Source organism: Phyllosticta citriasiana (genome assembly GCF_038021145.1).
Source record: "Phyllosticta citriasiana strain CBS 120426 chromosome Unknown IWZ02scaffold_4, whole genome shotgun sequence".
NCBI lineage: Eukaryota > Fungi > Ascomycota > Dothideomycetes > Botryosphaeriales > Phyllostictaceae > Phyllosticta > Phyllosticta citriasiana.
In genome coordinates, this window is record NW_027117281.1 from 20,229 (window position 1) to 48,101 (window position 27,873).

At 53.3% G+C, this 27,873-nt stretch overlaps 6 protein-coding genes across 6 annotated transcripts; 3 read left to right on the top strand and 3 right to left on the bottom strand.

Moving 5' to 3' along the window:
* Positions 1 to 93: 93 nt before the first annotated feature.
* IWZ02DRAFT_515371 (P-loop containing nucleoside triphosphate hydrolase protein) lies at positions 94 to 2,901 on the bottom strand (the record flags this gene model as incomplete). Its single annotated transcript, XM_066770646.1, has 3 exons — positions 94 to 1,489; positions 1,610 to 2,655; positions 2,710 to 2,901. The coding sequence occupies 3 exons, from the start codon at positions 2,899 to 2,901 to the stop codon at positions 94 to 96; spliced, it is 2,634 nt and encodes an 877-aa protein (XP_066624219.1).
* An 898-nt stretch (positions 2,902 to 3,799) lies between these two features.
* Positions 3,800 to 7,079, bottom strand: IWZ02DRAFT_515372 (uncharacterized protein; the record flags this gene model as incomplete). The annotated part of the gene is made up of 4 exons (XM_066770647.1): positions 3,800 to 4,147; positions 4,168 to 6,024; positions 6,123 to 6,743; positions 6,771 to 7,079. The coding sequence occupies 4 exons, from the start codon at positions 7,077 to 7,079 to the stop codon at positions 3,800 to 3,802; spliced, it is 3,135 nt and encodes a 1,044-aa protein (XP_066624220.1).
* Positions 7,080 to 10,969: 3,890 nt separating this feature from the next.
* Positions 10,970 to 13,508, top strand: IWZ02DRAFT_515375 (uncharacterized protein; the record flags this gene model as incomplete). The annotated part of the gene is made up of 5 exons (XM_066770648.1): positions 10,970 to 11,081; positions 11,127 to 11,264; positions 11,313 to 11,481; positions 13,021 to 13,324; positions 13,374 to 13,508. 5 exons carry the CDS (start codon positions 10,970 to 10,972, stop codon positions 13,506 to 13,508), a joined length of 858 nt encoding a protein of 285 aa, XP_066624221.1.
* A 3,767-nt stretch (positions 13,509 to 17,275) lies between these two features.
* IWZ02DRAFT_445711 (uncharacterized protein) lies at positions 17,276 to 19,969 on the top strand. Its single transcript, XM_066767184.1, has one exon. It carries the CDS (start codon positions 17,550 to 17,552, stop codon positions 19,635 to 19,637), a length of 2,088 nt encoding a protein of 695 aa, XP_066624222.1. The 5' UTR covers positions 17,276 to 17,549; the 3' UTR covers positions 19,638 to 19,969.
* Positions 19,970 to 20,148: 179 nt separating this feature from the next.
* On the bottom strand, positions 20,149 to 21,671 carry IWZ02DRAFT_515382 (uncharacterized protein; the record flags this gene model as incomplete). The annotated part of the gene is made up of 5 exons (XM_066770649.1): positions 20,149 to 20,969; positions 21,032 to 21,039; positions 21,090 to 21,247; positions 21,308 to 21,449; positions 21,530 to 21,671. The coding sequence occupies 5 exons, from the start codon at positions 21,669 to 21,671 to the stop codon at positions 20,151 to 20,153; spliced, it is 1,269 nt and encodes a 422-aa protein (XP_066624223.1).
* Positions 21,672 to 26,793: 5,122 nt separating this feature from the next.
* On the top strand, positions 26,794 to 27,525 carry IWZ02DRAFT_431246 (uncharacterized protein; the record flags this gene model as incomplete). The annotated part of the gene is made up of 1 exon (XM_066766150.1): positions 26,794 to 27,525. One exon carries the CDS (start codon positions 26,794 to 26,796, stop codon positions 27,523 to 27,525), a length of 732 nt encoding a protein of 243 aa, XP_066624224.1.
* Between the last annotated feature and the right edge of the window lie 348 nt (positions 27,526 to 27,873).

Consider the following 27,873-nt stretch of genomic DNA (forward strand, 5'->3'; position numbering starts at 1 on the left):
ATAGGATAGAACAATGGATTGATGGGAAGAGGAGTGCAATAGCCTATCTAATACGTATTGCCCAGCTCCTCCAAGTGATGGTCGATCTTCCATCTACAACTCTTTCAAATTCTTGCAGTACGACAAAGTATCCCCAGCCAAGACGGTCTGCAAGACTTCAATGAGTCTTGAACTCATGCCAACCTCCTGCAAGTCCAGCTCGAGCGCTGCCTCTGCCTCGGCCCCTTCCTCAATGCCAGCCATGGCGCTGGAAACAGCCTCGAGGACCTTGTCCACTTTTTCCTTGTCCTCTTTGGCCAGCTGCAGCCGCGCGTAAAATTCTGCGGACCTTTTGCGGTCAGAGTGCTTGAGCATAAAGACTGTGTCGAGAGAGGGGGATTGTCGGCATTGAATGTAGACTACGGGTCTGGTCTGGCCCGGCTGATGCACCCTTGCCCTGCCTTGCATTTCCGCATTGCGGTTGTAATACAGGCTCAAGGCGACGACGATGCGGCAATTCTTTTGCAAGTTGAACCCTACTGATCCCATCTCCCAAGTCGTGATGAAGATTGACGGACCACCACTTCCGTTGAAGCTGTCTATGAGGTCCCTTCGATGTTTTGGGCCCAATCCAGAATGGAAAGTTGCGAGCGGGCCGAGGCCTAACGTCTTGAGAAAGGCCCTCTCCAGCAGCTGCTCGCGGTTGTTGAGGACAAATATGAGGACCTTTTCTCTACGATCAACGACCGCTCGGCCAAGGAAGGCTGCCAGCCAGTCGAGCTTGGGACTACGCACTAAGTAAGAGGCTTCATCCTCGGACACGTTCCGTTTGAGCACAGCTTGACATACGGCTGGGAGGTCGGCATCCTCCGCATGCAATTGGTGCACAAAACGATGATCGGCAGGAATGCGGGCGGCGAATTTCGAAAGTGTCATGGTGGCAAGGTTGGTCAAAGTCGGCAGATTGATGAACTTGCATCCCTTGACCTCTCTCCACAACTCGCCCAGCACCTGGTTGAAGGCGTTGGTAAAGGCATCCTCGGAGTCTTGGCTGCCAAAAGTGATTGTCTGTCGAGAGACGTAGAGTGCAGGGATACCAGCGCCGATGGTAGTGGACTTGTCGTCGTTGGGCATGTTCGAATTGCGGCTAATGACAAAGGGCATGGCTTTGGGCAGTTTTCGAAGGGTCGTTTCTTCCATCTGCAAGTCTCCATTGTCGACGCACTGCTCCCACATTTCGGGCATGGCCTGGTATTTTGCCAGTACTCCCTTTTCGTATGGGCTGATGCCATGTCGAGCCACCTCGAGCCCGGTCTTCTCGACGTCAATGTGGCGGTCACGGAAGAAGGTGAGGAATCCTTTCATGTCGCGGGTTCCATTCAAGCGAGGCGTTGCCGTCAAGCCAAGGCGCGAGGTGGGCTTGAGTTTGTCAATCGACAAGAATGTGGCGCTCCCCTTCCACTTGCGCATCTGCTGCGCCTCGTCGACCACGATGGCGTGAAAGCCGTTGCTAATTTTTGTGTGATTTCAAATTTTGCGAATGGTGCCAAAGGTGCAGACAAATAACAGGAGACAGTCCTCCACGAGCGAGCACATCTCGAAAGCAGGCAATCTTGAGTACTTGACTCACCGAGAATCTTGGTGTTCTTGAGAGAAGCCGTCTCCAACTGCAACAAAGGAGAACCTGTTGCTTGCAAGAAGCCCCTCACTGATCCAGTGCTCGCCGATTTGGCCTGATGGAACGATTATGAGCGACGGCTTTTGTGACGTATTGATTTTGGAAGACAAAAGTGCCATTTCGAGGCCAACAAGGCTCTGGCGTGTCTTTCCGAGGCCCATGAAATCGAGAAGGGCCGCCTTGCCGTATTCAAGGAGGCAGACTTTGATGTGGGCGATACCTTTGACCTGATACCACCAGAAGCGTTGTGCAGGAGTTCCTGTGATGTGGAAGGGGGTCTTGTTGTGAATGTGCAAGATGTTGCATGCGTCTTGGAGAGATGGACCAGAAGGCCAGACTGATGGCATATCCAGGGCTGAGTCTTGAAGCACTATCGTGTCGTGCAAGTTTGGGAAGAGGTCCACGGAGGCATTGGAGAATGCTTTCAGCGTGGAAGCACTTGTGGAGGCTTCGATGGTGGCTCCAGCGCTGGGGGTCTTCCAAGAGGCATTATGAGAGCGTGAGGAGACGTGGACGAAGGCTTCCATATTAGAGACGTTCGTTGGTGTATCCGAGAAGGTTCCCACTCTGGGGGCATTCGAAGAGGCATCGCGAAAACCTGTGAAGGCATTTGTGAGTGCATCGTGGGAGGCTCCCGCCCTTGACGCAATCGAAGAGGCATCAGAGTTATCTGTGGAGGTTTTCGTGTCGAATTCATCCCGGTGAGCATCCCCGGAGGCATTCGGAGCTCCTTCGCGTGCACACCAGTCGACCTTTGGCCAGCCAAACCTTTGCTTCTCCGTCACCCTGACGTCTGGGAATATGAGCGCAACCAAAGCACTGCGGAACCTCTTGGATGGGCAGTGCTGATCCCGGACCTCAAACACCAAGTCGAGGAGGGCATCCAAAGCCTTTTCCACGTCGTGTACTCCCCCGAAAAGCCCAGCGGGAGCGGGGTGTCGCGTTTGGAGGCGGTAGAGCAAGTAGACGAGCCTGGCAATCGACAACTTAGCCGTCCACTTGTCCGATTGGACGTATTACAGGTATTCGAGATAGCAGTCGTCCCTTTTGACCTTTTCGATGACGTATTTTCGCGGTACGGTCTCGCCGCGAGTGCCGGCTGATTCGTCGTGTCGTTTGCGCCACTCGGCAAATGCGTACCGGCATTCGGGGGTGGAGAGAGCCTGGGCGGCCTGGCTGGCGCTGACGCGGTCATTTTCAGGCCAGTTGGCGACTGGATCCCAGACGCTGAGAAATTTGGCCATGTTGGGTGCGGAGGTGTTGTGGTGTTGTGATGTTGACGGGTCCAGCTGATGGTCAGAGGGGAAGGCGCAACCTCTCCACAGTCAACCTTCCGGCTACTCCTCAACAACACGCATACATCTCCCCATATACCATAAAAACGGCTTCCAAAGAAATTTCTGCTGCTATCGGTAAGCTGAATGCCTCAGTTTGATGATCAATCTCACTTTTGCAGACAATTTCAACGCTCTCGCCGACCAAGTCCATGAGATGGCAGCCAGTGGCGAATGGGACATGACCGTTGCCGACAAGTGCCTCAAGCAAGGTGCAGATGCCATCATGCAGCTCAGAGCAACCTATTCCACGCTCAAAGAGCGCTACATGGCTACCGACAAGATGACCTTTAGGCGTAGGAAGTTGACCTGTCATCACGTTGTGCCCTGCTGATTTTTGTTTGTAGACAAAGTCGACGCCATGAGCCCCTCCCCGGCGGTAAGCATATTCAAACAGGAGGAAGAGTTTCAGCGCCTCGAAAAGGAGTACGAAGAGGAAAAGAAGAAGTAAAGAAGGGGCAGACGGAGAGGTCCGAGGCTACAACAAGCGCAACCGCGGCCCATGTTAATGTCAACGCGGGGCTTCAGCGCTCCATGGCATGCGATGCACGCGTTGGAAACTCTTAGGTAGATCGCGAAGCCACTTGAGCGACGATAGATTGCACAATGCTGTGGGCCGATCGCTTAAGTCGGATTTTGAAGTCGTACAACAAGGGTTCTCTCGGCAGTCGTGCCCATCCCACCCAGTCTCAATAAACTTCCATTTCCATGCAATCTCAGACTACGTGATTGAACGAGCTCCACTCGTGGGCTCTTCCCCATAACCTTTTGTTGTGCGATCAGAGCCACAAGATGCACCCGAGACAAATCAGGCTCCCGCGCGACCGTCGACGACCACCATCCCCGCCATGTTCCAATTCCGTATGTATCGTTGGAGCAATTTGGCCAATAGAGCCTTGACCTTGATCAGCTTCCCAGATGTGACTGCAGTGGTAGACGACAGCTCCCTTAGCGCCACCATGGAAGAGAGTGAATGCTCCATAGATGACGTGGCAAGGCAGTCCTTCATGTGTACATCAAGCCAGAAGAATTCGCCAACCACGGTTTCTTTTCCACCGCTCGAATGACAACATAAGTTTCTTTGGCCCCGATGTGGAAAGACTAAAGAGCGTTGTTCCTGATCACCTCTCTGAGTCTCTCCACTTCTCCAGTCGCACTACGCAATGTGAAAGCTACCCTCATCATGATGCACTGCAAACGGATTATGACATTTTCCAAGGCGACTTCGTTCCATTCGACCAAGTCCTGCAGCCTCCTGCTGTCATTGGGATTGAACTCGCCGAGGCTGGCTGTGGAGTGGTCGAGGGCTTCCAAGGCATGCGAGGTTGCTTCGCTGATGCTTGCGCCAGTACTTTGGAAACTGGAAATCTCGGTCTTTGTTCTTGAGGCAAGGTAGCGCAGCATCGTGGAGCTCGCTGCAGATTGTTTGGTGACCTCCTTGGACAATTTCTCGATGTCGACAAGCCTATCTCCCATGTCGTCCTCAATGCGGTAGGAGTCGCGGATGGAACTGTCGCCCGTGAAGGTCTGGACGGCATCAAGCTGCCCCTTCATCGCTTCGAAGCGCGTATCAAGGTCGCGAGCTGAATCTACGTTCATCGCAGTCAGGAGAGAGTTGGAGTCTTCCAGCCGGTGCTGCAGGGTAGTGAAGGCGTCATTGAGAATTTGCAGGATATTTGGATGGTCAAGTATATCAGGCAAGCGATGTAGAGGCTCCGATTCGCCTGGAGCTGCCGACTCGAGATCACTGATCGATTGCTGGACGTTGTTGAAAAGGGAATCCAGCTCGTCCATGTCCACATTGGACCTCCAGAAGTGTTTGATATGCCTACCAAAGGCCTGCAACAGCTTGAAGAGGACTGTGACAAGCTTTTGCTGATGCTTCAGCTGGTCTTTGGTCTCGTCGTATATTCCATTCACCCTTTCCAGGTCATCGAACAGATTCTGCACGGTTTGAGCCAGTCGTACGCCTATTCCATCATCTGCAAGTGTTGGCAGGGCTTCATGCGGGGTCAATGGGCTCCATTGCGTCATGTGTTCCTCCAGCGAGTCTAATGATTGCTGAACCGTGTCCGTCGAGGTTTCCAGATAGATCCTGGCGTCATTGATGTCATTTACAGCATGATTATCTCGGAGAAACTTTTGGAGAAGTTGAATCTTCGTTTCCAACTCTGGCTCGGTGTTACTGACCCATTGGTCGAGAGTCTGGACGCTGCTCATCAACGCCTGCCGCAGAGCTTTCCCGGGATCGAAGTCGTCCATATCCTCGAGAATAATAGAGCCCAGGCTTGACGGAGTCGGCTCCGCGACATCAAAGTCGAATGTCATCTCGGTCGACGCGTCGAAGGTGGTTGAGGGAGCACCGAACTCGCCACTCTGGGCCATGCGGCAGACCAAATCGAATTCTTTGGTCTTTTGCTGCATTTGCTGAACGAGTCGCTCCAATCTGGACGGCAAGGAATTTCCGAGGTCGTCTTCCATGATATTTGGAAGCGTTCGATCCTCAGGGGTCAACGTTCCGATGGGGAGACCTTGCAAGCTCGTGGCGGCGGATTCCAGGTCAAAGCTTTGCGGTGGATAGTCGAGCTGACCACGTTGGACCAATTCGACCAGCATAGTGCGTTCTTTTTTGAGCTCCGCCAACTCTTCGTCTTTTTCCTCGACTTGCGTGCGAAGGGTCTGGAGCTCTTTTGATGCGCTTTGAACGAGCATGATAGCCGGACTTTCCTCCATATCGATCAGTTCATCAAGTTTACCAGTACTAGTCATTGGCTCCAGCTGCAAATCAGGTCCCGACTGCTCGGGCATCTCGAACTTGACTGCGGGTGCGCTGCGGGCGCTTGAATGAACGAGCCTGTGGAGCACGTTGTTCTCCTTGAGAAACTGAGCCTCGCTATCGCCAGCGGCTCCCAACTTTCCCTTCAGTTCGGAAATGGTCTTGTGAGCGGATGCCAGCTGATTTTGGAGACTCTTGAACAGCAGCATCGCAGGAGTCTCTTCCAACTCGTCCATTGCCATGAGTGAGCCGTACTCCTGCAGGGAGCCCAATTCTAGCTCATAGATCCCTCGCCAAAGGCCAAGTTGGAAGAGTCCAGCGCTTCCGGGGGGTTGTTGTTTGTGCCCGAGCGAACCAGATCGATGAGTAAGGCTTGGCTGCGATGCAAACCTTCCGCCTCATTACTGAGTGAGGTGATGCGACCTTTTTGGTGCTCCAGCTGATTTCGGAGACTCCCTACCAGCAGAATTCCCGGCGTCGTTTCGAGGCCATGCATGGTTGGGAGCGGGGCGTGCTTCTCCAGAGGCTCCAAAGTGGGCTCCAGTATTTCTCCGCGGAGCGTCGAGTCGGCATCTGTCGATTCCTTAGGCGGATCGCTCTTGGTTCCCGATCTAACCAAGTCCGAGAGCAGTACATGTTCCCGCTTGATCTTTTGCAACTCCTGCTCATCGACATGGCTCTTGTTGCTCAGGTGCCGAAGAGCAACCATGCCCGGCCCTTCCCATTCATCGAACGGCTCAATGATCCATTCCCGGGTGGAGCAACAGTTCGGCAACAGGAACATCTTCTGACGGAGCTGATCCGTATCATGGACCAATGCAGAGCATTCGTCGTGCTCCGCAAGGATCCTGGTTCTAACCTCGCACCTCCAGATGTTGCGCTCAATCTTCAGAAGGCTCAGCTCTGAGTCGAGCTCGGAAGTTTTCTCTCGAAGGCTCTTGATCTCTTGGTAATCACCGCCAGCTTGCCTTTTGTTCTTTATCTTTTAGATGTGCTGCTGGACTTTTTCAATCCGCTTTTCGCAGTTGTCGGTGCTTGCTTCAGTCGCAGTCTTGAGCGTGGATTCGGTGAAGTCTCTGAGGGCGATACCTTGTTCGACGGCGACGTTGATGTTTTTGTACTCCGCAATCGTTTCGTTTGCTTTCTTTCTCTTATCGGCCAAATCGTGAATGCGTAGGCCTGCTTCCTGGGCGAAGCCCTCGTCGAGCTTGGCTGAGGCTTCCTCACCCTCCATGTTACGCGTCCCGGCTTCCAACCGTTTGCCAGCCGTGTTGCCCTCCGGCTGGTATCCTGGGTAGAAGTTTTCCGTCATTATGAAAGCTTGGTGGCGGTGACTGCCTGTCAAGTGTCAGTGGAGGCGATTTGCATGAGCGCGAATGGACTGACCGGGGATTGAAAGAGGAGCCGTGGGTCGACAATATCTACCCGGGCAGAGAGGGGAGCTGACCCGAGGGCTGAGGGGACGCCCTGGGCCTCTGACCGCTGCGATTCAGGCTCATTTGCTTGACTGGATACGCCTTTGGCCTCCGAATGCTGCTCTTCGGACTCACCGACTTCTATTTCAACTTCTGGCTCGGGCTCCAGGTGATAAACCTGGGGCGACCACAATCCTCATCTCTCCGAGAGCACTTGGCTTGGATTTCCTTTTCGTTCTTCTGAAATTGTATCTTTCTACCATGATGGCGCAGTTAAAAGACGGACAGCAAGGTGTGAATAGCTGATGGGCTACAGGAATGGTTGAGCGTGTGCCCAAAATGGTCCCAAATTTGAGTTGATGGTGTGCGGTTAGGGCGTGGTTGTGTTGGCTGTTGTTTCTGTCTAGTCTGTCAGCCAAGGACTATCGTGACAGGCGAACGAGGAGGGAGCTACCTTGAGTTTATATAGAGGAAAAGCAATTCCAAGGCGATTCGCTAAAACCTCAACAATCTCTTCCTGCTCAGGTGCCCAACACATATAGACAACATGCCGGTGAATCCTGTAATGGTTGAGAGGAAGCTCATGCTTGGGGTTTGTCGTATACCCATACTCAGAAATTGGACGGCAGACCATTTCAGGATCCTTGGGAAGGCGACGACAAACCTTGCCAACGCGGGCTGGCTTGCCGTCTGCGTAAAGTCTCGAGAATCTGAAGGATAGAAGGGCAGGCGTCCGAAACATACCAAAGATAATGTTGAGGAGTGCCATGCATGCTCGTTGCTCCAGGCTGGTTAAGAATTCAATGAATGTCTGCCAGTGTCAGTTAAAGAGCCTAAACGAGCGCTTGGGACGTATCCGATGGACTTTGAACAATGATTGTGTTGAGAGGACGGGTCTTCCAGTTTCTGCAGAGTGAATTTGACCTTCTGACTTGCATCTCGTCCATGGCATCGCCCCTTCTACATCTTCGCGATCTTTGTCGGCGGTTTCGAGCTTTTCCGCAAAACTCCATTGTGGTCGAGCGGCTTGCCAATGTAGGTCAATTTCTCGTTGCGGTTCACGCAGATCCCCTGCGTTCCGCGCTCCAAGTAGACATCACCTGGGGAAGAAACGCTTGAAGACCATGAGTTGGTGGATACAATAGTCCTATGTAAAATACTCACTCTCACAGAGGGCGTCAAGACGGCTGACGGTGTAGGTCGAGTTTTGAACGGCTGCATTTTGATCGAAAAGGGCCTCCGATTGTTTGTCAAGCCCTACCCACCTTGGGCGCGAGATTGTTCTATCAGACTGAGCGAAATACGGTAGCGGACGCGCCAAACGAGATTGACGAAGGCTTTCGAGAATGAGATTGCGGGTCGATACTATCCGGTTGTTTCCGCATCCTAGTGCGTGCACTCGGAATTGTAATGATCGAGGGTACTCTTGGCTTCAGGCCTGCCATCTGCAGCCATATGAAGCAGCCAAGCTGACACGGTTGACTCTTGCCGCTACCAAACTTTGCAAGTCATCAAACGTGACGGACTCAGCGCGCAGACTCTGGCGCAATTGTACATGTGCGTCATGTGGCCCTCGTCATGGATCGACCGGAGAAGAAGCAGTCGGAGAGAGACTATAGGATATACGGGTGAAGGCAGCCGATCTGGCTGCAGGGGATGAAGATTTTCGGAGGTAAAAACTGTTCTGTTACACACCTTGATGCGAAAACCGCTGAGCTGAAGGGAAAATTCTTCAAGGCCTCGAAGCGGAAACCACTTTGGATTATGAGCCAAGGCATAGACTGGAGGCAAAAGGGGAATCTAAAGGGACAAGTGATTTGCACAGGGTAGTACGAGATACAGGATAAGATCAAGAGTTGGCGCTAAAAGGCCTGGTCTTTGCACGTGGTGAGAATAACCATCACGGTCTGCATAGGTTAGCCATATGTGCCAAATTCAAGAAGACGTATTCACCAGGAACGACGATTCGAGCATCTTCTGGCGATTCTCCATGTTATGAAGCCCAGTCGGGGCGAGCCAGTCCTTGACTTTCTAGTCCTGTACGCTCGAAGGGGTCTCTTTGTCGCTAGAGCGGTTGTTCGATGGGTATAAGAGATGCATTCGGCGCCCGAGAAGGTCAGATTCTCCGCCGGCATCTTAGAGGCGGACGGAGAAAGTATGGTTGAAAGGTGTTGAAGGAATTGTGTAAAAGCGAGGCGTAACTCCTGGCACTCGCAACGGGCGGGGTGGTCCTGACCAGATCGCATGTGGTGGCCTCGAACAGTGGCGCCGGCACCTCGATCGCCTCGGACACCGGGATTAAGGCGTGCTCGTCGCGCTTCTTGGTTCCCCGGGTCGAGGTGATGTAGCGGACGCCGCTCCTGGTAACCTTGATCGCAAATTTGGAGCTGAATGTGAGGTCGATTCATGCCATGATCGAGCGAGCGTTGGATGCAATTGTGAAGTGACGAGAAGACAAAGAGATTTGAAGGGACGTGATAAGGCGGGGAGGGTTGGAATCGAGTCTGGTCATAAGCCAAGGCGGCTTGATGGTGATGAGGTGGAGGCTGAGGAGAGGTCCTGTCTCTGACTCGTGTTGCTGGTCCCCTTCCATGGCGAGCAAGACTCCTGTAGGCTATTGTTAGCCATCTTGCTTATCATGTCCTCTTTCTGCGGACCTTACCCAAGCTACTTTATATTTTCCTAGCGCTCTGCAACAGCATTGCGGCTCATCCAGGAATATTCGTCGTCCCCATTGCCCTGGTCTTCTTCTCCTGCTTCTCAGGATACATGTGCGCTGTCAACTAGCGGAGGTAATGAGCTTCCCAGCAGACGATTTAGAAGCGTTAGGCGAGTCGCTCGAGCGAGAGCCACGCAGTAGCGCAGAGAGTTTTGATGCAGTGAGTGGCGGCGGTGGGTGAGGGCCCCGTTGTGGACAGATTGGGGGCAAATGGTGTCGGGGGAGATAATGTCGACGCGGAGAGTCACGTCAGGCACAAAAATTTTGCTCGAGACGACGGCGACAGCAGCATTGATGAGCTGGCAGGCGGATTGAAAAGCAATGAAATCGGCGGCGAGACGATTGAGGATGCTGTTGAATTGGTATCGGAGTACCAATGAGTCGTTGGTGGTGATGTTGTGGGATGTGGTGGGTCGTAGTTGCTCTCCCAAACAAAAGGCGGGGCAATGACGAGCGGAGGCGGACCAGCGACAGAGTGAACGCCGCTGGTGTTAACTCCCTTGTCGATCGCTGTCAAAGCGCGGGAGCTTCCGACCTCCAGGCAGTGCGGATACCTTGGATCTCCAAACAGTTCGACCTTCGAGTAGTGCAGTCTACTCGTATAGGATCTTCGGTCATGGCGAACAGTCAGTGGTGGGAATGGATGGTATGCGGATGGATGATGTACGCTAGGAGAGAGGGAACAGTCAGCCTCTTCGATTATGGCTCGATGAATCTGGAGGCTAGAGTGAGGAAGAGAGGCTGATACACGAGAGTATAGAGCTCTGGCCAGAGACGGGAGTGTTGACAGATGGTCGACGCGCAAGTTCAAGGCTGACGCGCAAAGTCGGGGCTGGCGCGCAAGGCCAAGGGCAAACCAACGAATAAAGTTCGAGTAGAAGGCAAGAAATTGACCCAAAGGATTGGAAAATTGACCAAACTCGGCCTGAAGGTGTTGGAGTGCAGTGAAAGGGCCCACGCATTCGTTGGCGCGTCATTGGCCGTGGGAATCGCCAGTGCAACGGCTTGCTGCACACATCCGTCTGACCGCCTCTTCCATCTTCCATAGTCCTCCATCTAAACACAACAATGCCCGCCGACCCAGACGACTTCAATGACAAAAGCCTCCGTGAGCTCAGGCAACGCGACCCAAAGGACGAGCATCGCGACACAATGCAAAGCGAAAAATTCAACAGTCCCGGTACGTCATATTTTGTGCACCAGGGAGTGGAGCTGACCGGCTCAGGCGATCCCAGGATCATTTCCAGGCTTCGCACACTGGAAGACAAGAATTTCGACCTCCAGGGCCAGCTTTCGCAAATCAAAGAGCAGCTCTTCCAGGTTCAGAAGCAAGTGAAGGAGTTTATCGATAGCAAGACAGAAGGTATGGTTTTGGCGCCAGTAAAACAGTTGCAAGCCTAACCTTGAGCAGGCCAGAAGAGAAAAATGCCGGAGCAGGACCAAGCCACAGGAACAAAGAGACAGCGATCGACGAACGCTCTCGAGAACCAACAGCAGCATAAGGATGCGACCCCTACAACCAAAGACCCAAGTTCCAAACGCCCAGGCACAATTCCTCCAATTCCTAACCCCGACATCTCGTATGTTGACTGTCGTGAAATTGAGATTCGGCAAGCGTACCTTTTCAGCCATCACAAGCCCGGTTTCGATTCATGCTGGGTATCTCCTACGGTGTTCCCGGCATCAGGTTACCAAGTCGAATCCCGGACCCATTATTTCGAAACTGCTGGGATGGTCTTCTATTGGCTTTTGCTTCCTCGGGCGTGGCTTGGATGAAGAGGAAAGTGACGCAGAGGAATGTCAAAGGAACAGAACAATGAATGAGCTTATTTGAAGTGCGTTTTGACGATGAACTTGAACAATGTGCTCTCCCTTCCTGAACTGTGTCGTACCCGTCCAGGGCAAATGTGGTCATTCAGGAACGCGAAGCGGAGGATTAAACACAGCACGGCTGTCCAATGAGGCTTTGACAGCAGCATCCGGTCACTACTGACGCATCCGACAAGCAGCACAGACATAAAGTGGACGATACTAAGGACGACATCGAAGCCAACTCCGAGATTCAGGATAGATGTACACGAAGACTAAAGTTCAGCCCGACAATGTCGAAGCCTCAGTAAGTTCAAACTCTTAGGTTAAATGATTGGGATTTTGAGAAGTAACGCCGGGTTCGCCACGGCGTTTCGGCAGCTTTCATTGGAGTAATTGGTTGGATCACTAGGAAATTGTTGAAATGTTCTCGGAAGCAGAACGGGTAAGTTGGATTTTCTGGGTATCGGCGCCTCAACAGCTTCGATCAAAACCATTGGTCCAATGATTGGAAAGTTTTTGAGGGTTTTCGTGGTAGCAGAAAGCTTTCCTCGATCTCCTTTGGTCGGGAGAGCAAGTCCCTTGACGTGTGAATCGAGGAACTTGACCACCTCCATATTCTCAGTCTTGGTGTTCGGAGCGTTAGTGAGCTCGACAAAGAAAGTCAGATGCGTTGCCGTCGGGGAAAGAGGTGAGAGAGCCGGGTGTAAATCATCGACCGACAGCTGTCTCAGTCTTGGTTTTGTGAGGCTCCACAGCAAAGGCTGCGGTGCTGCTGTCAGAGATTGAGACGGAAATGGCGGGCTTCTATAGTCAAAATGTAGTCGTCTTTGCGAGTGTGCAAGCAAAACTCTGATGTAAGGTTCTTATTTCAAACGAGAGAGCAATCCTAGGATTCTCAGACAACGTCGGCGATGGGATTGTTTTCATGGAAGCAACTATCCCACAAGCCGGTTGTGCCTTGAAGACAGACCAAACTCAACTCATGCAGCAGACTAGTACTGCTTCAAGTGATTTAATTTCGATGAGGGCTAGACGGAGCAAAGACACCCTGACCGATGAAGTTTCCAGTCATGGGAAAAGCTGACCATGTCCATGAAGTAGCCCGGACAAATCCTTTGGCTCACAAATCTAAACGGCGGAAGCAGGAAACGGCCAAAGTCGAAGCCAATGGTGTGGCGAGACGCAGACATGTCAGCAAAAGCGTTGACCAAATGGACGTTGCGGCGCTTCAGGAGAAAGCAGCTTTGGGGAGCCAGAACGTGGTCATAGTCAAGGACCAGCATGCATTGTTTGCAAACACAACCAAGGCGGAAAAGGTGGGCCAGCGGCAAGACCATCGGATTGAAGCTTTTCAGGACCTGCGCCGAAATCAGACACAGCACCAGAACCAAAGGTGGAAGAGCTTGCAGCGCTGCCAAAGGGGTTGCTTTAGTCTCCGGAGAGCTCTCCTGGATGGCAGAAAAGATTGCGAAGCTCAAGGACGACCGCCGTCAAGCTGGTGGAGGTAAATCGCCCACTTCGCCTAGATCCTCCCTCCACCAGCCACCCTCCAACGCTCTTCCACACCCACCTCACTCTGGAAACAACATCATCTTCCAGGATCCGAGGCAAGTGTTCGGTACAATGTACTCCTGCTGCAGTCCAGACTGACCAGTCGCAGATGCCTGTCCAAGAGATCAGCGCTGACGCTTCGGGCCTCGCCGCCCAGCCATCCTACCCGTCTTCTCTCCACACCAATATCAAGGTGCCATCGGAGGCCGGTGTCGGTGCCCAAGCGCCGCAGGCATCATTGTGACCAACTCCACAAAGACCACGACAGCGATTGGCCTTGAAAAGCGAGCCGCCTGCTACGTCTGACACCCAATGTAGTATCAAGGTGCGTTAAAAAGATTTTGAATGAGATCAAAGCGTCAGTCATGTAGGTTGACGTTGGTGATGTCTTGTCTCTTGAACGAGCAGCTTAACAGCAAGCCGATGGCGCCGAGCAGGTCATCGTTGGAGACGCAGAGGGGTTTTCACCGACTACCCGGGCTTTTTGTTCTGCCCGAGGATCGATGGCGCTTGAAGACCTGTCCATGATCAGCAGGTTCGTAAAGATGGAAGATCGTGCGTTGTGCGTTTGGTGCGCAGCAAGATGCCGAATCTCCCATCGGCCCTAAGAGAACAACGCCTCGGAGGCCAAGAGCGTCACGGTTAAGCTGGACGTACAAAGACAGCTTCAATCCAAGCCGCAACGAGTCATGCGAGGTGTGGCGCCTTGCGACTCTTTCTCTCCTCCGCTGTTCGCGACCCTTGAAATGTCTCCTTTTTTCTCTCCTTCCCAGTGTAAGGTGTACCTTGGCTCCATTTGAGTGGCCTAACGACATTTGGAAGTTTGTGGCGGTGGATCCGTCAGGAATGTAAGGGATGACACGAGCCGCTTGATGGCACCTGTGGAGTCTGAGCTTGAGCCCCAGAGAGCTACCGCTGATGTGCCGCTGCGACCGCTTGTAGATATAGGCAGCTCATGGTGTACGCGGCGAAAGGAATCGAGGCTTGGAGGAGTTGGGAGTGCCAAAGGTCTCGGCAAGCGTCCAGTGGCGTTTTGGGCAGTGGTACTGTTCATGCAAGAGAGTCAGACAGCCTTTCGGTCTTTTCTTGGCCATTGGAGCTTCTTTGGGAGCCTACCAGGACGAATGCATAGAGCGGTCATGTGCAGGCGTGCCCTGTACCTGACAATCTATGCGTCGCTTGGTTGGCAGAATTGAAGATTACGCGACAATTTGATTGGCCTGGAAGTGTCGAGCCGGCCAGAAGCGATGGAGGTTGTTCGCTGTTGAGGGGAACGGGCAGCGGAGAAAGCGGGGTGGCGCATGGTCAGTCCACGCTGGGATTAGCGCCCCGGCTCAGCCACCTGTGCCACCTCGCGCCAAAACACACTACACCACCAGCATCCTACAAGCACAACATGTGTACGCAAACCAGCACCCCAGCTCGCCGTGGTCAACTCAGACAAGCACAGCGATTGAAATTCGACCAATCCCCAGCTTCGAGCTGAGGCCCGAGAAAGGAGAGAAGTGACACGACGCTTTTCACGGCTACATGTTGTCCGGCTATGGACTGCTGCAAGAGCCTTCCCTCAAGGGTCTCGGCGTGCCCATTACCGCCATTCTGCTCGAGCATCCCTGAGAAGACTACGCGGATGCTGCGGTCATGTCCACGCCTCTCATTGGTACGTCAAAAATCATTCAACGGTGTTTTATCGCTAACCCGGTCCAGAGAACTACAAGTTGCAGAGGGTCAAGATTGAGGAGGCCGCGAACGACCCGTCGTCCGAGCATCAGGGCATGAAGGATCGCCTGAAGGAGCTCGACGAACGTCTTCAGCACTTTTAGGAGCGTCGCAAGCGCGTCGAGGAGCGCAACGCTTGATTCTCAACTCGGTGCTCCGGTACCTCGACTCTTCGTTCGGCATCTCCCCTGCTTGTACTGATACACATTTGGGTTCTGAGTTTGCTTTTGGGTCTGCTTTAGCGGCTTTCTTCGGCGTTATGGCGGGTTGTGAGCTGGAAGTCGCCCAGGGTTGGGGAGATCTCGTGAAGTGACAACAGGACCGCTTTGTACATTGGCGAATTGCTGCATTGCACGGCAGATTTTATCCAAAAGCAATCACCGATCGCGCGCTCAGGCCCTCAACCAAGGGCTATGCGGAGTCTGGGGCAGAATGGAACAGATATTGGGGAGGCGTTGAAAGGTGTCTGTTGCTCCATGGGCCAGTCGACGGGGAATGACTGAGTTGTGCCTCAACAGCATATTGCAAGCCAGCAAGCTCTTCCACTCCTTGTAAGACAATCATATCATGTTCCTGGTGCCAAAAGCGGAAAAATCAGAGTGGTCATTCGACCAGGGGTGCACGAACGGATCTTGAATGCTCCCGGTCCGAACACGTCCAGCAGTCTTCTCCAATACCATCCACTGTTGGTGCTTCCTTGATCTGCAAGGAAATACTACTAGATACATGTGTATCTCGTTGCGTATGACGTGGTCTTTGCTGTCTAGACTTGGTTCCCATTGTTGTTACGGCCCAATCAGGCCATGTAAGCGAGCGCCGTTTGCGCGACCACGTCGGAAGCTCATGGCGCGTTCTGCCAAAGTCACTTTGAGTTGAGTCGCTTGGATTCTGCTCGATACCACCACTGTCTGATTCGACAAACCCAGCCAAGAGTTCGCAGCCTTTCCTTTGTGGGGTGGGCGTTGCCGTGCCGCCGACCTCGACACCATCTTCCACCGACTTTCCAACCACTGCTTTTGCTCGCACTCCTGCACCCTCCTCCATCATCTCCACCCACTCGATTGTCTGCCACTATCTTACCGCCGAATCGCCTTCTCGAGACTTTGCACGCATTTGTAGGCGCTGCGGCGGCTCAGCTTCATTCGCCGCCGACGCGCAACACTTTCCCTTGACGCGCACCACCTTTCCGAAGTCCTTTCGCTTTCAACACCTCCCTTCAGTCACACTTTTCCTTCAACTGATCGACAACAATTTCCCACAATAACACTCGACACCTCTCCCTCGATATCCTTTCGCTGTCAACGCCACCCTTCCGTCACACTCGTCCTTCAACGAACCAAAAGCTCCTCTATCCCAACGAAGGACTCTTTCACGTAACCCTCTCACTCTCAAGCCCGTCATCATGGACGAAAATCAGCCTGACGAGCCGACCCGGGGAGGGGGGCCACATGTCGCTCGCGAGGCAAGCAATGAGCTGAACAGGATGTGGCAAAGAATCGTCAAGCAAGAAAAAAAAGCAAGAGATGTCACCAGGAAGCTGGATAGACAACCCGAGGACTGTACAGACGCACGTCATCAACATATTGGAGAAATGCGGCCGGAAGGACAGGAGGTCCCTCCAGATCCCTCCGCCCACCCGGACCCGTCCAGTGCGCAGTACCGGGCTACCCTGGTCATGAGACTGCAAGAGTCTCGACGACGTCTTGCGAAAGAAATAAAGCTGTGGGAAGATGCGAAGAAAGGAAAGCTCGACCCTCAGGACCTTGCAGACTACGATCGCCGCATGGGACTCTTCGGGGACCAGTCCGTGGCTGGCCAGCGAGATGCTCCATCCATCCCCCGGGGCCGACAAAATCAAGACGATGGTCGATCTGGCTCCGCAGCAGCCCGCAATCAATCCCCAAGCGCCACCATGTCTGACCTGAATTACCATCTTGACGTCAAAAATGAAGCAATCGACGTCCAGAGGAGAGATATCGAAGGCGACAAGTAAAATGTGGCCAGGAGGGACAAGACGACCTCTATTCGCAAGCGGGAAAGGGATCAAGGCTTCAAGCAGGTGGAATAACGGAACCAGGGATTTCTTGGGCTGAAGCAGGAATTGAACAGGCGGGAGTAAATAGCAAAGAGCTTGAAAAGGAATTTAGAGTCCAGAAACGTCGAAGCTGGGCAGGCCGTTGTTGATGCGGAAGAGGTTGTGAATGAGGTCGTCGTGGACCAAGCCGCCGAAACTCACGACATGGAACAAAGGCACGCCCAGGAAATCCACCGCCTGAGGGAACAGGCCAACGACATCGATCCTCTTCGCCAAGATGTTGAAACCCTCCAGAATCAAATCCGTGTGCTGCGGGCACAGAATCAAGCCCTCTCCAGTACGGCACAGCAATATCAACGTTTGCAACCGCATGACCTTCGCGCAGGCCCCCATGCTTCGTCAGTAGCCCGATCCCTGGGTTCGTCCTCCCATCGTCAAGCTCCCAGGTCAGACTACGCGACAATTGCGCCTCGCGATATCCCACGGCCCCAGCGCGTTCAATCCACGGATCACCAGGCGGAGCTTACGAGAATGTTGCAACGTGGTGATCAGAGGCATCAAATAGCAGCGAGTCTAAAGAGCAAAACTGCCAACGCCGCCTTGAGGTCTTCGGGACGTCATCGGGACCGTCACACGCCCAGTGCGGATTACACGAGAGTCACGCCGAGCAATATCCCACGCCTCCAGCGCGTCCAGTCTGGCGATCATCAGGCGGAGCTTGCGAGCATGTTCCGGCGTGATATCCAGAGAAATGAAGATGCAGCGCGTCGTGGAAACATCGCTGCCAACGCCGCCTTGAAGCCTTCAGCACGTCCCCCGAGCCGCGCTGCTCCCAGCGCGCGTTACGCGACAGTCACGCGAGCCAACCAACCGCAGCAAGTCCAGCCCATTGCACAATGTAACCACTTGGCTTCTTTGCGTACAATTGTTGACGGCCTCGAGAACCAGGCCAGGAGTGAGCGCGCATCGAGAGCAGCTACTCATCGCGCGCTCAGCGAAGCAACGAGGGCGTCGCGGTTGGCGCGTCCGGCGGGTCAGCCCCGTCTCCAACACTTTTCCTCGACATACGTCCAGGAGATCAAGGCAGCTCATGCGGCTTCAACCAGCCGTGCGCGTCCTCAAGCAGTGGCCACTTCCAGCACGATACAGTCTCTTGCCGTGATGGCCGGCAACATGGTGCGTAGACCCGAGCAAGAGATAACAAGCCTGAGGCGCCCGATGGCCCGTCCCGTCCCGCAACGCATGGTGGCAAGTTCGTACACACAGGGAATTATGTCGGCTCAACGTTTGGATTCGCCTAGCCGGACACGTGTGGCCATGGCAAGCAGTGTCGATCCAGTCCATTCGCACTTTGCACTTGCGAATGCTCTGGTCCTTGGTTCCCATGGGGTGAGGTCGACAGCGCTGGCGCGTCCAGATGACCGCCCAGCTCCACAGCATTTTCCAGAAACGTACCTGGGGACCATAAGGGAGGCTTTCACCCGCTCCTTAGCCCATGACCGAGAGCAAATCGTCTCTAGGGTAGACCATGTGCAGTCGCACAAGGATCTGGTCAATTCTCTGGGAGAGCAAGCAGTCCGGGATACAGGCCGCATCTACAGCTCCAATGCGTCTCTCATCACGACACGCAACGCGTTGGGAGCATCCCTGGCACGTCGCGGCGCTCCCGTCGCCCGCCAACATTTGCCCTCCACCCACACGCAGGATATTGCGGCTGTGGTTGCAGCATCTCGCGTGTCCCAGCGAGTCCCCATTATGATCCGCACAGACCGTGAACAGTCGCTTACCAACCTGACTACTTCGCTCGAAAACCACGTTGCTAGCTCAAACGCGACCATTCAGAGGGTTCATGAGACCTTGGAAACGCGCCTTTCTCGTTCGCGGACCGCCTTCCGCGTGCGGCCTAGTCATTCGACTTACTTGGACAACATCGAGTCTGTTGCTTCTACACCGCGTCACCGCGAGCAAGTGCTTCCACAGAGTGACCAATTCAAGTGGCAGACTGACTTGGTAAACTCTCTGGCGCGCCAAATGCAAAGTCGCCAGGCCCGGACTGTCCAACTCGCGGCAAACCGTCAACCAATCCAACGCATGACGAGCAGCCTCGCGATGCAGATCCAGAACGCAAGGGCTGATTCGGCTACACGTACTCGTACTCAGTCGGTGATTCCACGCGATCCCACCAACTACTTTGCGGAGCTCTCCAGAAATGTAGATGGTCAGATCCATCGGGGCGTGGCAGACAGGCTTGGAGAAATGCTGGGCAGGGCTTCCAGAGACCCCATCCGAAGCTTGCAGTCCCACACCACGTATCAAAGGCTGCAGGTTTCTCCCAGCAGTGAGGACCTCACAGCAATTCTGAACGATTCCCGCTCGCGTCAGCGCCCCATCCGCAACATAACCGTAGACACCCAAGTCTTGTCGAGGCAGCAATTGCATCACCTTCATCTGCTCGACCATCTCGCGTCGAATTCCTTGGTCCTGTTCAGGAACACGCGTCAGACCGTTGACCATCTGAGAAACACCATGATTCCGGCCCTATCGGCTCGGCATGCGACTTTGTCCCGTCAAGTCGATTCGTACAGGAGCCACCAAAACGCCCGATCTCGCGAGACGTGACCAGCAGACTCAGACTGTGTCCTCCATGACCTCGGGGCTGCAGGAGAGATGGTATGAATACCGGGCAATGGTACAATGGGAATGGATGGAGTGAAGAAGAAGGGACGTGATGTTATGGGTACAGAGGGAATGTAAGATGGGTTGAAGTGGTCTAATGGGTACAACTGGCGTGGGTGGAGGAAAAAGGCAATGCGGAAGAAGTCAAATCGGATTTCAAGTGCATCAGGCTCGCGGTCTTCATCGTCCGCTGCCCAATTGGTCGCGAAGAATTAGATAGAACGTGTGGAATGGTAGTTTTTCGAAGTAGAACGAATCCCTCGGCCTTTTGCAAACTGCGCAACATGACGTCCAGAAACCTTGAGAGCTGGAAAAGATGGCGCGGAGGCATGCATTTCGTGCTGAGCGATTCCAACACGAAGCCTACGCGATCACTCAAGGCTGCAAGGTAAGTACAGCCTGTTGCTCGTTTGTGTGGTTGCATGATCAACCTGTGGACATGGAAGATTGTATTGGTCAATCACGATCCATCTCTAGCATCTGATCTGTCATACTCGTCACAATTAAGGAAGCTCCGAACCTCTTCCACGCCCTTTCGAATAGATCCGCCTCTTTTGCACCTGATTCCCGCAGTTCCTGGACTCGGTCGACCGAATGACCCTCGCCCATCTCCTTGCTGGACCGGTCGCCCGCCTTAGTCTTGACCGTGAGCTCGTTGATCTTCGAAATCGCAAGCTTCAATCCAGCCTTGAAATGTTCGTTTTGGCGCCTGAGTTTGTCCACTAGGTAGTCGAGACTCTCAACTCTTTCGGCGAGCTTTTCCGCACTCTGCTTGGAGTTGTTCAACTCAAACTTCGGAATCAGAATCTGGTCGTCCTTGTCATCGTCCATGGGTTTCTTGTACATGTCATCAAGCCTTTCGCGCAGCCTGTCATTTTCTTCTTGGAGCGTATCGAGAACAAAGTCCCGGCCGTGCTTCTCGCCTCGCAGCATGGCCTGCATCGCGTCGTGGCGCTCGCGCAGCATGGCGTTTTCTGCCATCAGATAATCCACCAGATTGCCTTCTTCCTCGCCCCAGTCGGACTTGCCCATGGCCGAGTCGAGTTGCTGAGTCCGACTTTTGAGTGCCTGGACTTTCTGCTCCAGCTGGTATCTCGGGTCGTTGCGAGGGTCATGAAGTTCGTCGTGGGCATGGGCTTCGTCTTCATCCCATCCATCGTGGTGCGGAACAGAATCTTCGGGAGGCTCGAGATCCCATTCGTCGTGTTGATGAACCGGGTCCTCGGGAAGCTCCTCGGGAGGCTCCTTGTGCGGTTCATCGTTGGCGTCCTCCATCTACAGCGAACATCAAACTTGTCAGGCTGGTTGTACTCGGCTGGGGAAGAGGGTTATCTTACCGCGGGTGCTTGGTTTGGAGGTCGGTAGCAAGGTCGGTTGGCAGTTTTCGGGTGGCACCTGGCTCCTTTGATCTATCAGTGGATGCGCGGGTAGAAACTGATGCGGGATTCTTGCCTTTGGTCAGGCGTGTAGATGGTTGACGAGCGTCGCGTTGATGGTTGACGTAGGGGAATGTGCACAACTGACGGGAGCTTGCATTTGGTCGCCGAGCAACCCTGGTGCCGACAACATTGTATTTGCACAACAAAATTAAACATCTAAGCGCTTAGACAGACCGAAGCTGCTTTTCCAAGGCGCACCATTTCTTTCGACACGCTATTTGCCGCCAATCTCGAACACCTCTTGCGATGACAGCGGCATCGACACCGAACAACACTTGCGCCGTTCCCATTGACCCCAGATCCAAGATTTCTGGCCCTGAATGCGACAGTTACAGGCCCTCGCGCACATTCAATCAACCGTAATATGCTTCCCTCGTTGCTGCTCGATTCACTAACGTTTGCGCAGACCCCAACCTTTGCTCAGAAACGCCCTCGCCATACGACCTCCTCCGTTTCCCTCGTTCGAAAACCGATGTTTCAAACCCTCCAAGCCTCGAGCCTTCAATGCGGAGGCTCCGTGCGCCCTCGTACGGAACATCCTTTAGGACTTGGGAACAACACCTACAAGGTGAGAGGCTTGTCCAGCAACACAAGGGAGTCCACTGGGACAAGCGGATCCTAATTGGTGCTGGATGGAATCTCTTCCACATTGGACGGAGTGTTACTTCTTTTTGGTTCAACCCATGACGTCCAAGGACCACTATGGTGCCCGCTCGACCGTCTTGTCAGCAGACTTTCACGCACCCTGGCCAGACACGTCTTTGATGTCACTTTGGACGCTGGGATTTGCTCTTTTCTCCATCGATTTGTCGCTTTTATCAAACTCTATTTATTTAAGTGCCTCTTCCGCACGCCCGAACTGTTGATGTTCTGTCGCGTTCCGTCGAAATCCGCGCCCCGCTGTTGTCGAGCTCGAGGCTTGCAGCACGCAAGAAACATACGGTTAAACGAGTCTGGACACTGCAATATCTTTCGGGACATTACGCGAACAGTCAATCGGAATTGACTTACCAGCCGTTGGACAGCATCGCTACGTTCAGTCCCAGATATCGAGTCCATTGTGCGCACCGAGAGAGTGCCCCGGTGCGGTTCGCATGATTTTGCTCTTCGGTCCACTCTCGACAACGTCCAGGGCGCTTCGAAACTTACGAAGATAAGGATGCAACATCAGCCACAAATCGCCGGCGGCCAGACTCCGACACATGGCATTCAGCAATTCTTCTTCGTCCTCTCGGAGACTGGTCCTCTCCAGCTTCCCTCGTCCTCTCGGATCTTTGTCCTTTCCAGCTGTCCTCATACTCTCTCTTGAGCTTTTCATCGGCCCGCTTGAGCTCCTTGAGCTGCTAGAGGGACTTTTGACATACATTAGCCCCAGTAAGACAATTTGAATACCCCACAGCAATTGCAGACGACTTCTCCTGAGGTGCGGCTGGGACCGCGGTCAACTGCTCCTTAGAGCATGTTTCATTTCTTCCTTCACTCAATGTGTCTCCCGCACTTTGGTGGCCTTTTTGACGACCTGTGCCCCCAGGCAACACCCAGTCCCCAGAACCTCGCAGCACAAAGTCCACGTTAGCGAGAGACCCATCTGTGGCTTTCCATATGCCCCAAGTCACCAGGGAAAATACACCCACGCAATGTGGCATCTTGTCGAAATCGCTCGCCCTCTTGTCGAGAACAGCGACGTAAAGAACCGTCGTCACTCACGTCTTGCTACAAAAGACTCGCCAGAGTCAAATTTCTGCATTCCAGAAAGATCAATACATCACGCGCGACTCGAGACTCTCGTCCGGACCCGTGCAATAGAGCGCGAGGACGACCCGCGACAACCTCACCCACCAGGGCTTCGCTCCCATGCTGCAGCGCAAATATCTGCAGGTCGTATCTCTAGCGGTCGATTTATGGCGACAAAAGTGCTGAATGCGTCAAGGACTTGGGGGGCGGAGATCAAAATTAGGTTATGCAAGGTCCAACAAGAATCACAAGTCGCTTACAGGCTCAGCGTCGAAAAGATCGGTCTGCTCCAGTTGCTCGATAGCGCTCCCGTTTCTCTCTTCTGGCCTTGACCAACTTGCCGACCGCTTATCTCAGTTCCCTTGTCGGATCTGGCTGGACCAGTCCGCTTTCACGGTCGCATTTGTGTAGTACGCGTCTGATTCTGTCGAAAAAGTTTCTGGTCATTCATCGCAAGCCTTGAGCCTGGGGTGGGCAGGTAGTCAGCGTGTTCATTGGACTTCCAAGATGTTGATCTCTCACGACGGGGCTTTTTGACTGCTCATGTCTCCAGCCAGTCAAAGGTACTAAGGCGCCGATCATAAGAGCCGTTGAGGCTGCTGTCCGGGAGCTGCGCGATATTCTCAGCTCTCACAAAGTCGCCGCCATCCAACCTTTGACTCACTCGTATAGACAGCTCCTTTCCACCTGATTTCTGGCCCGAGTCTTCTAACACATCACGCACTCGAAGCCTCCAAACGCAACCGCGCTACTACTGCTCTCTCGCTCTAGGATTACAGCGGTCACTGGCAGGCAGCCGCGCTTCATTCCGCTTCCAACCCGATTTTCCTACTCGGAGGCTCCTCTGACGCTCTTTTCCCCACTTAGTTGATGGTTGGCTCTTTCCCTCACATCGTCCGAAGCCTCCATTTGTCGATGCCAGGCCCAGGAGCCCACGGTGTACGCTCCTTTGTGTATAATTTGTTTTGCTCTCCAAGTATAGCGCCCTTTACTTGCCCCCAGTATTTCAAGCGTCAACACATTCGAAGTGCCCCGAACTGCTGAGAGACTGGAAGAAGAGCAATGGTCCTTGTCCTACTACCTCACTTCCTGGAGCAGCTGCAAAAGGTCGTATTCTCGTCCGTCCACACTGGCATTATCTTCCATTTGCACAAACCAATCTCAAACACATAATAGTCTACATTGGATCACACCCCCCCACAAATCCAGATCACTGTTGGGGTGGCCCTCCACCACTCTTCTGGCGTTCGCCCTCCATAAAGTCCGTTCTTCTGGCGGTCGCCCTCCACGAAGTCTATTCCTCTGGCGTTCGCCCTCCATGGAGTCACATTGACACTTGGTGAATCCCCTGTGGAAGCGAAGATTGGACGTCTCTTCCCGGTCATCTTGGATCTTTAACCTCTCCTGCTCCAGCCTGGCCTTATACTATCTTCCCTAGTCTAAGTATCCTTCTTACGCATAAAATACTCTGTATCTGTCTTAACTGCGAGTACCCTTTACTCTAGGAAAATTGTGCCTCATTTCACGATAGCCTTACAGTACTGTGTGCATTCAGTCTTGAGCTGTTGCTCGTAGATAGCGGTAATCTCCTGCAATCTGGCTTCAAAGGTCGTGAATGTTCATTTGACTGTTGGTCTAAGACTCCTCCTCCATCCTCGCCAACTTGGAGAATGCTGGAAAAGGAGCTCGGTGATGTCGCTGATTTCGGCACAACCACCACGACTATGACAGACCCAGACACGGTATATACAGTGCGGATGTCTTGGATTGTGCATCAAAGAGCCATACACTAGCGTCGAGCCTCACCGCACCATATTCCTCTGGCCCATGGAGCATGGCTCATGATCCAAGTCACAAGGAAGGATCGGACCTTACTTTGGCGAAGGGAGCACCTTTGACCCCTTTGCCATTTGGGTCGCTCTAGGCCACCGTCAACCCCGATGTGAACAAATTCCACAGGGCTGCTTTCAACAGCGCCCATCCTGGGTCAAGTTGTGCTAGCCTGTCCAGCACCATCGTAAGTCCCTCATTCTCTCAGGTTCATTACACGAGACTGATCTGGATAGGTCTCCGAGTATGCTATCCTGCCCGCGTACTCTACCCATACGCGCCACCAGACAACAGAATTATGATTCGCTACGACTACGGCACTGGCTAAAACGATGACCGGGTCACCGATGTCAAGCACGCGTTGCAAGCCTGGTGGACCGATAGATTCAAGAGCGACACAGACGATGCTCCGAACGAGGAGAGACGGTGGGTGGGACAGGAGAGGATACCACAAAGGTGGGTACAGCCGCTGACGAGTTTGGTGTTCAAGCTGCGAGAAGGGTTTGTTTTGTTCAGTCTTAAAAATTAACACTCTGGGCTGCTGAAATTCCCCTGCCGCATGTCCCCAGCGTGTTGTCTTTTCCTGTGCGCCACGCCTTTTGGCACTGCCAAGCTTCAGACGTTCAAAGTTGGGCGCAGTGACCCGACTCGGTAAGGTGTCTTGGTCACGCCTCCGACGACGCGCCTACTTAACAATACTCACCACCAGCACACTGAAAATGTTGAAACAATCCATCGCTCGCCTCCAGGCCTTCTCTTTTCTCCCCCGTCTTACATCTTCACCATCACCTCTCGCCAGCCTGCGCCTCACCCTTACTCTCATCCTCACCATAATTCTGTCTCTCGCTGCGCCTGGGTCCCTATGCCCTACCCCCTCATGTACACTACTATTTATCATGTTATGGGGAGAAAAGGCGAGATTTACAGGCCGAAGTGAAAAGGTTCAACGATGCCTATGCACGCAAGGGCTGATTCGGCTGCACGTACTCGTACTCAGTCGGTGATTCCACGCGATCCCACCAACTACTTTGCGGAGCTCTCCAGAAATGTAGATGGTCAGATCCATCGGGGCGTGGTAAATAGGCTTGGAGAAATGCTGGGCAGGGCTTCCAGAGACCCCATCCGAAGCTTGCAGTCTCCCACCACGTATCAAAGGCTGCACGTTCCTCCCAGCAAGGAAGACCTCAGGGCACCGCTGTATGTTTGACGATACAAGAGTCAGGAATCGCAGTAAAAGCTCGAAACGGCTCTCGAGCAAATGTGCCCGAGCAAGTCAGCTGCCATGGTCTGGAGAAAGCGGGTTTCGAGGGCCAAGCAAGCGGTTCGACTTCGGATTTGAAATGTCGTTTTCCCAATCCAGCTGTAGTTAGAGTGTAAGCAAGGTTGACTCGATAGAACAATCGTGTCGAGACAACTCTGAAGAATTTGCCGATTGGACATATCAGATGTCTGAATAGTCACCGATCGACCAGCCAGCCACGAAGTGCATTTTGGTGGGTGTTCTGTGTCGGCCACCAATTTGGTGGGTGGGTGGGCCGGGAGATCTGCACGACTTCCCTTCTCAGTCGCGACTGCCTTGGTGGTGGCAGCCGCGCACTCCAGGCCGGCTTTTCCTCTCTTCTATTCTTCTTCTTCTTCTTCTTCTTCTCCTTTCTCTCCAGTCCGCGTCTTTTGCTCGCCCGTGAGTGTCCCTATTACTGCACCTCTACCATTTACGAAAGCTGACCCTTCAATGTAGTATAGCTACCCACCTACCGACCTACCTACCTACCTACCTACCTACCTACCTACCGACCTACCTACCTACCTACCTACCTACCGACCTACCTACCTACCTACCGACCTACCTACCTACCGACCTGTAAGCGCTGCCATTGTTGTCTGGTGCTGCTCTGTACTATTTCTCCTGTCTCAAGAACTCCAAAGTAAGTGAAATACATTCCATGCGCTCAAAATTCCAGGACGAGAAAGGCTTTGTGGTCATTATTCCTTCACCATTCTGGTTTGCGATCTTTTTCATTCTTTCAAATTTCCACAGCATCATTTGCTATCTGTGAGCTGACATTGAATGTAAGAATTTTGCCATTTATTCCACCATGTCAGGCCGTCAAGCCACGTTACACAAATTTGTGGCGGGCCTTCCGGCGCACTCGTCCGCGCAGCCGCCCGCGCAGGCACTTGGGGTGCATGGCACCACATCAAAGATAAACCAAGATGCAGACATTGCGAGGAATAGCTTCCTTGCTATACACACGGAGCACCAGCGGCACGAGGCGACAATCGAAGAAAGAGACAGAGAATTTAAAAAAAGTGAAAAACAACGACAGGAGTTGGAGAAAAAAACAAATGAAATATATGAAAAATACAAGGACAGTCTGCAAGCATACAGCGAACTTGCAAGCTCGTCTGATGTCACAACATTGAGGGCGGCAAATGTGCGGTTAGGGTTGAAGCTGAGCAAGGCTGAGCAAAAGATTGAGGAATTACAAAGAGAAATCGAGAACCTCCGAGCTGGCAGCAGTAGCAGCAACAACACCACCAACACCACCGCCATCACCACCATCACTGACCACCCCATCCCTCGGGCCGGGCCGCCCTCTCCGGACCCAGAGACCACAGCCTGCGGAGAGATAGGAGAAGAAGGAGAAGAGGAAGGAGGAGAAGCAGGACAAGAAGAAGAAAAAGAAGAGAAATCAGCAGGTGTGAAGCGGAAGAGGGGGTTTGAGGAGGAGGTGGAAAATGTGTTCAATGTAGAGTGTTACCCGTCCCTCGAAGAGGAATTTTTCAAAGTTCTGGAAGAGGGTTGTGCAGAAATGTATGGTATCTAGATCGAAGGAATTAGTATTTGAGATATATGATTGCTCCATCATCTACTGCATCCCAAAGCCAGACAGATTGTGTCCTTTGTTCTCGACAGCATGCAACGTCTCGAGAAGCAAGGGGAGCCGTACTCGAAGTTGGAAGATGGGGACATAAGTGTTGAACAGGGATCCTCAAAGCCTCTCGTGCTCCTCCCGCTCCAGTACCCCAGGCTATATGACTAGCTTCCCATGACAACACCTTTATTGAGATGTCTTCCAATGCATTACTAGACCTATTTCCCGGGTGATGCGCGCTGGATGTTGATTCTGGCGGCAAGCCCGCTTTCAACGGCCGGGACGTTTTGGCACAGGTAG

What these genes read in the sequence shown, in the direction of transcription:
- IWZ02DRAFT_445711 (XM_066767184.1), top strand. Translation starts at nt 17,550, where the DNA reads ATGTTGCAACGTGGTGATCAGAGGCATCAAATAGCAGCGAGTCTAAAG.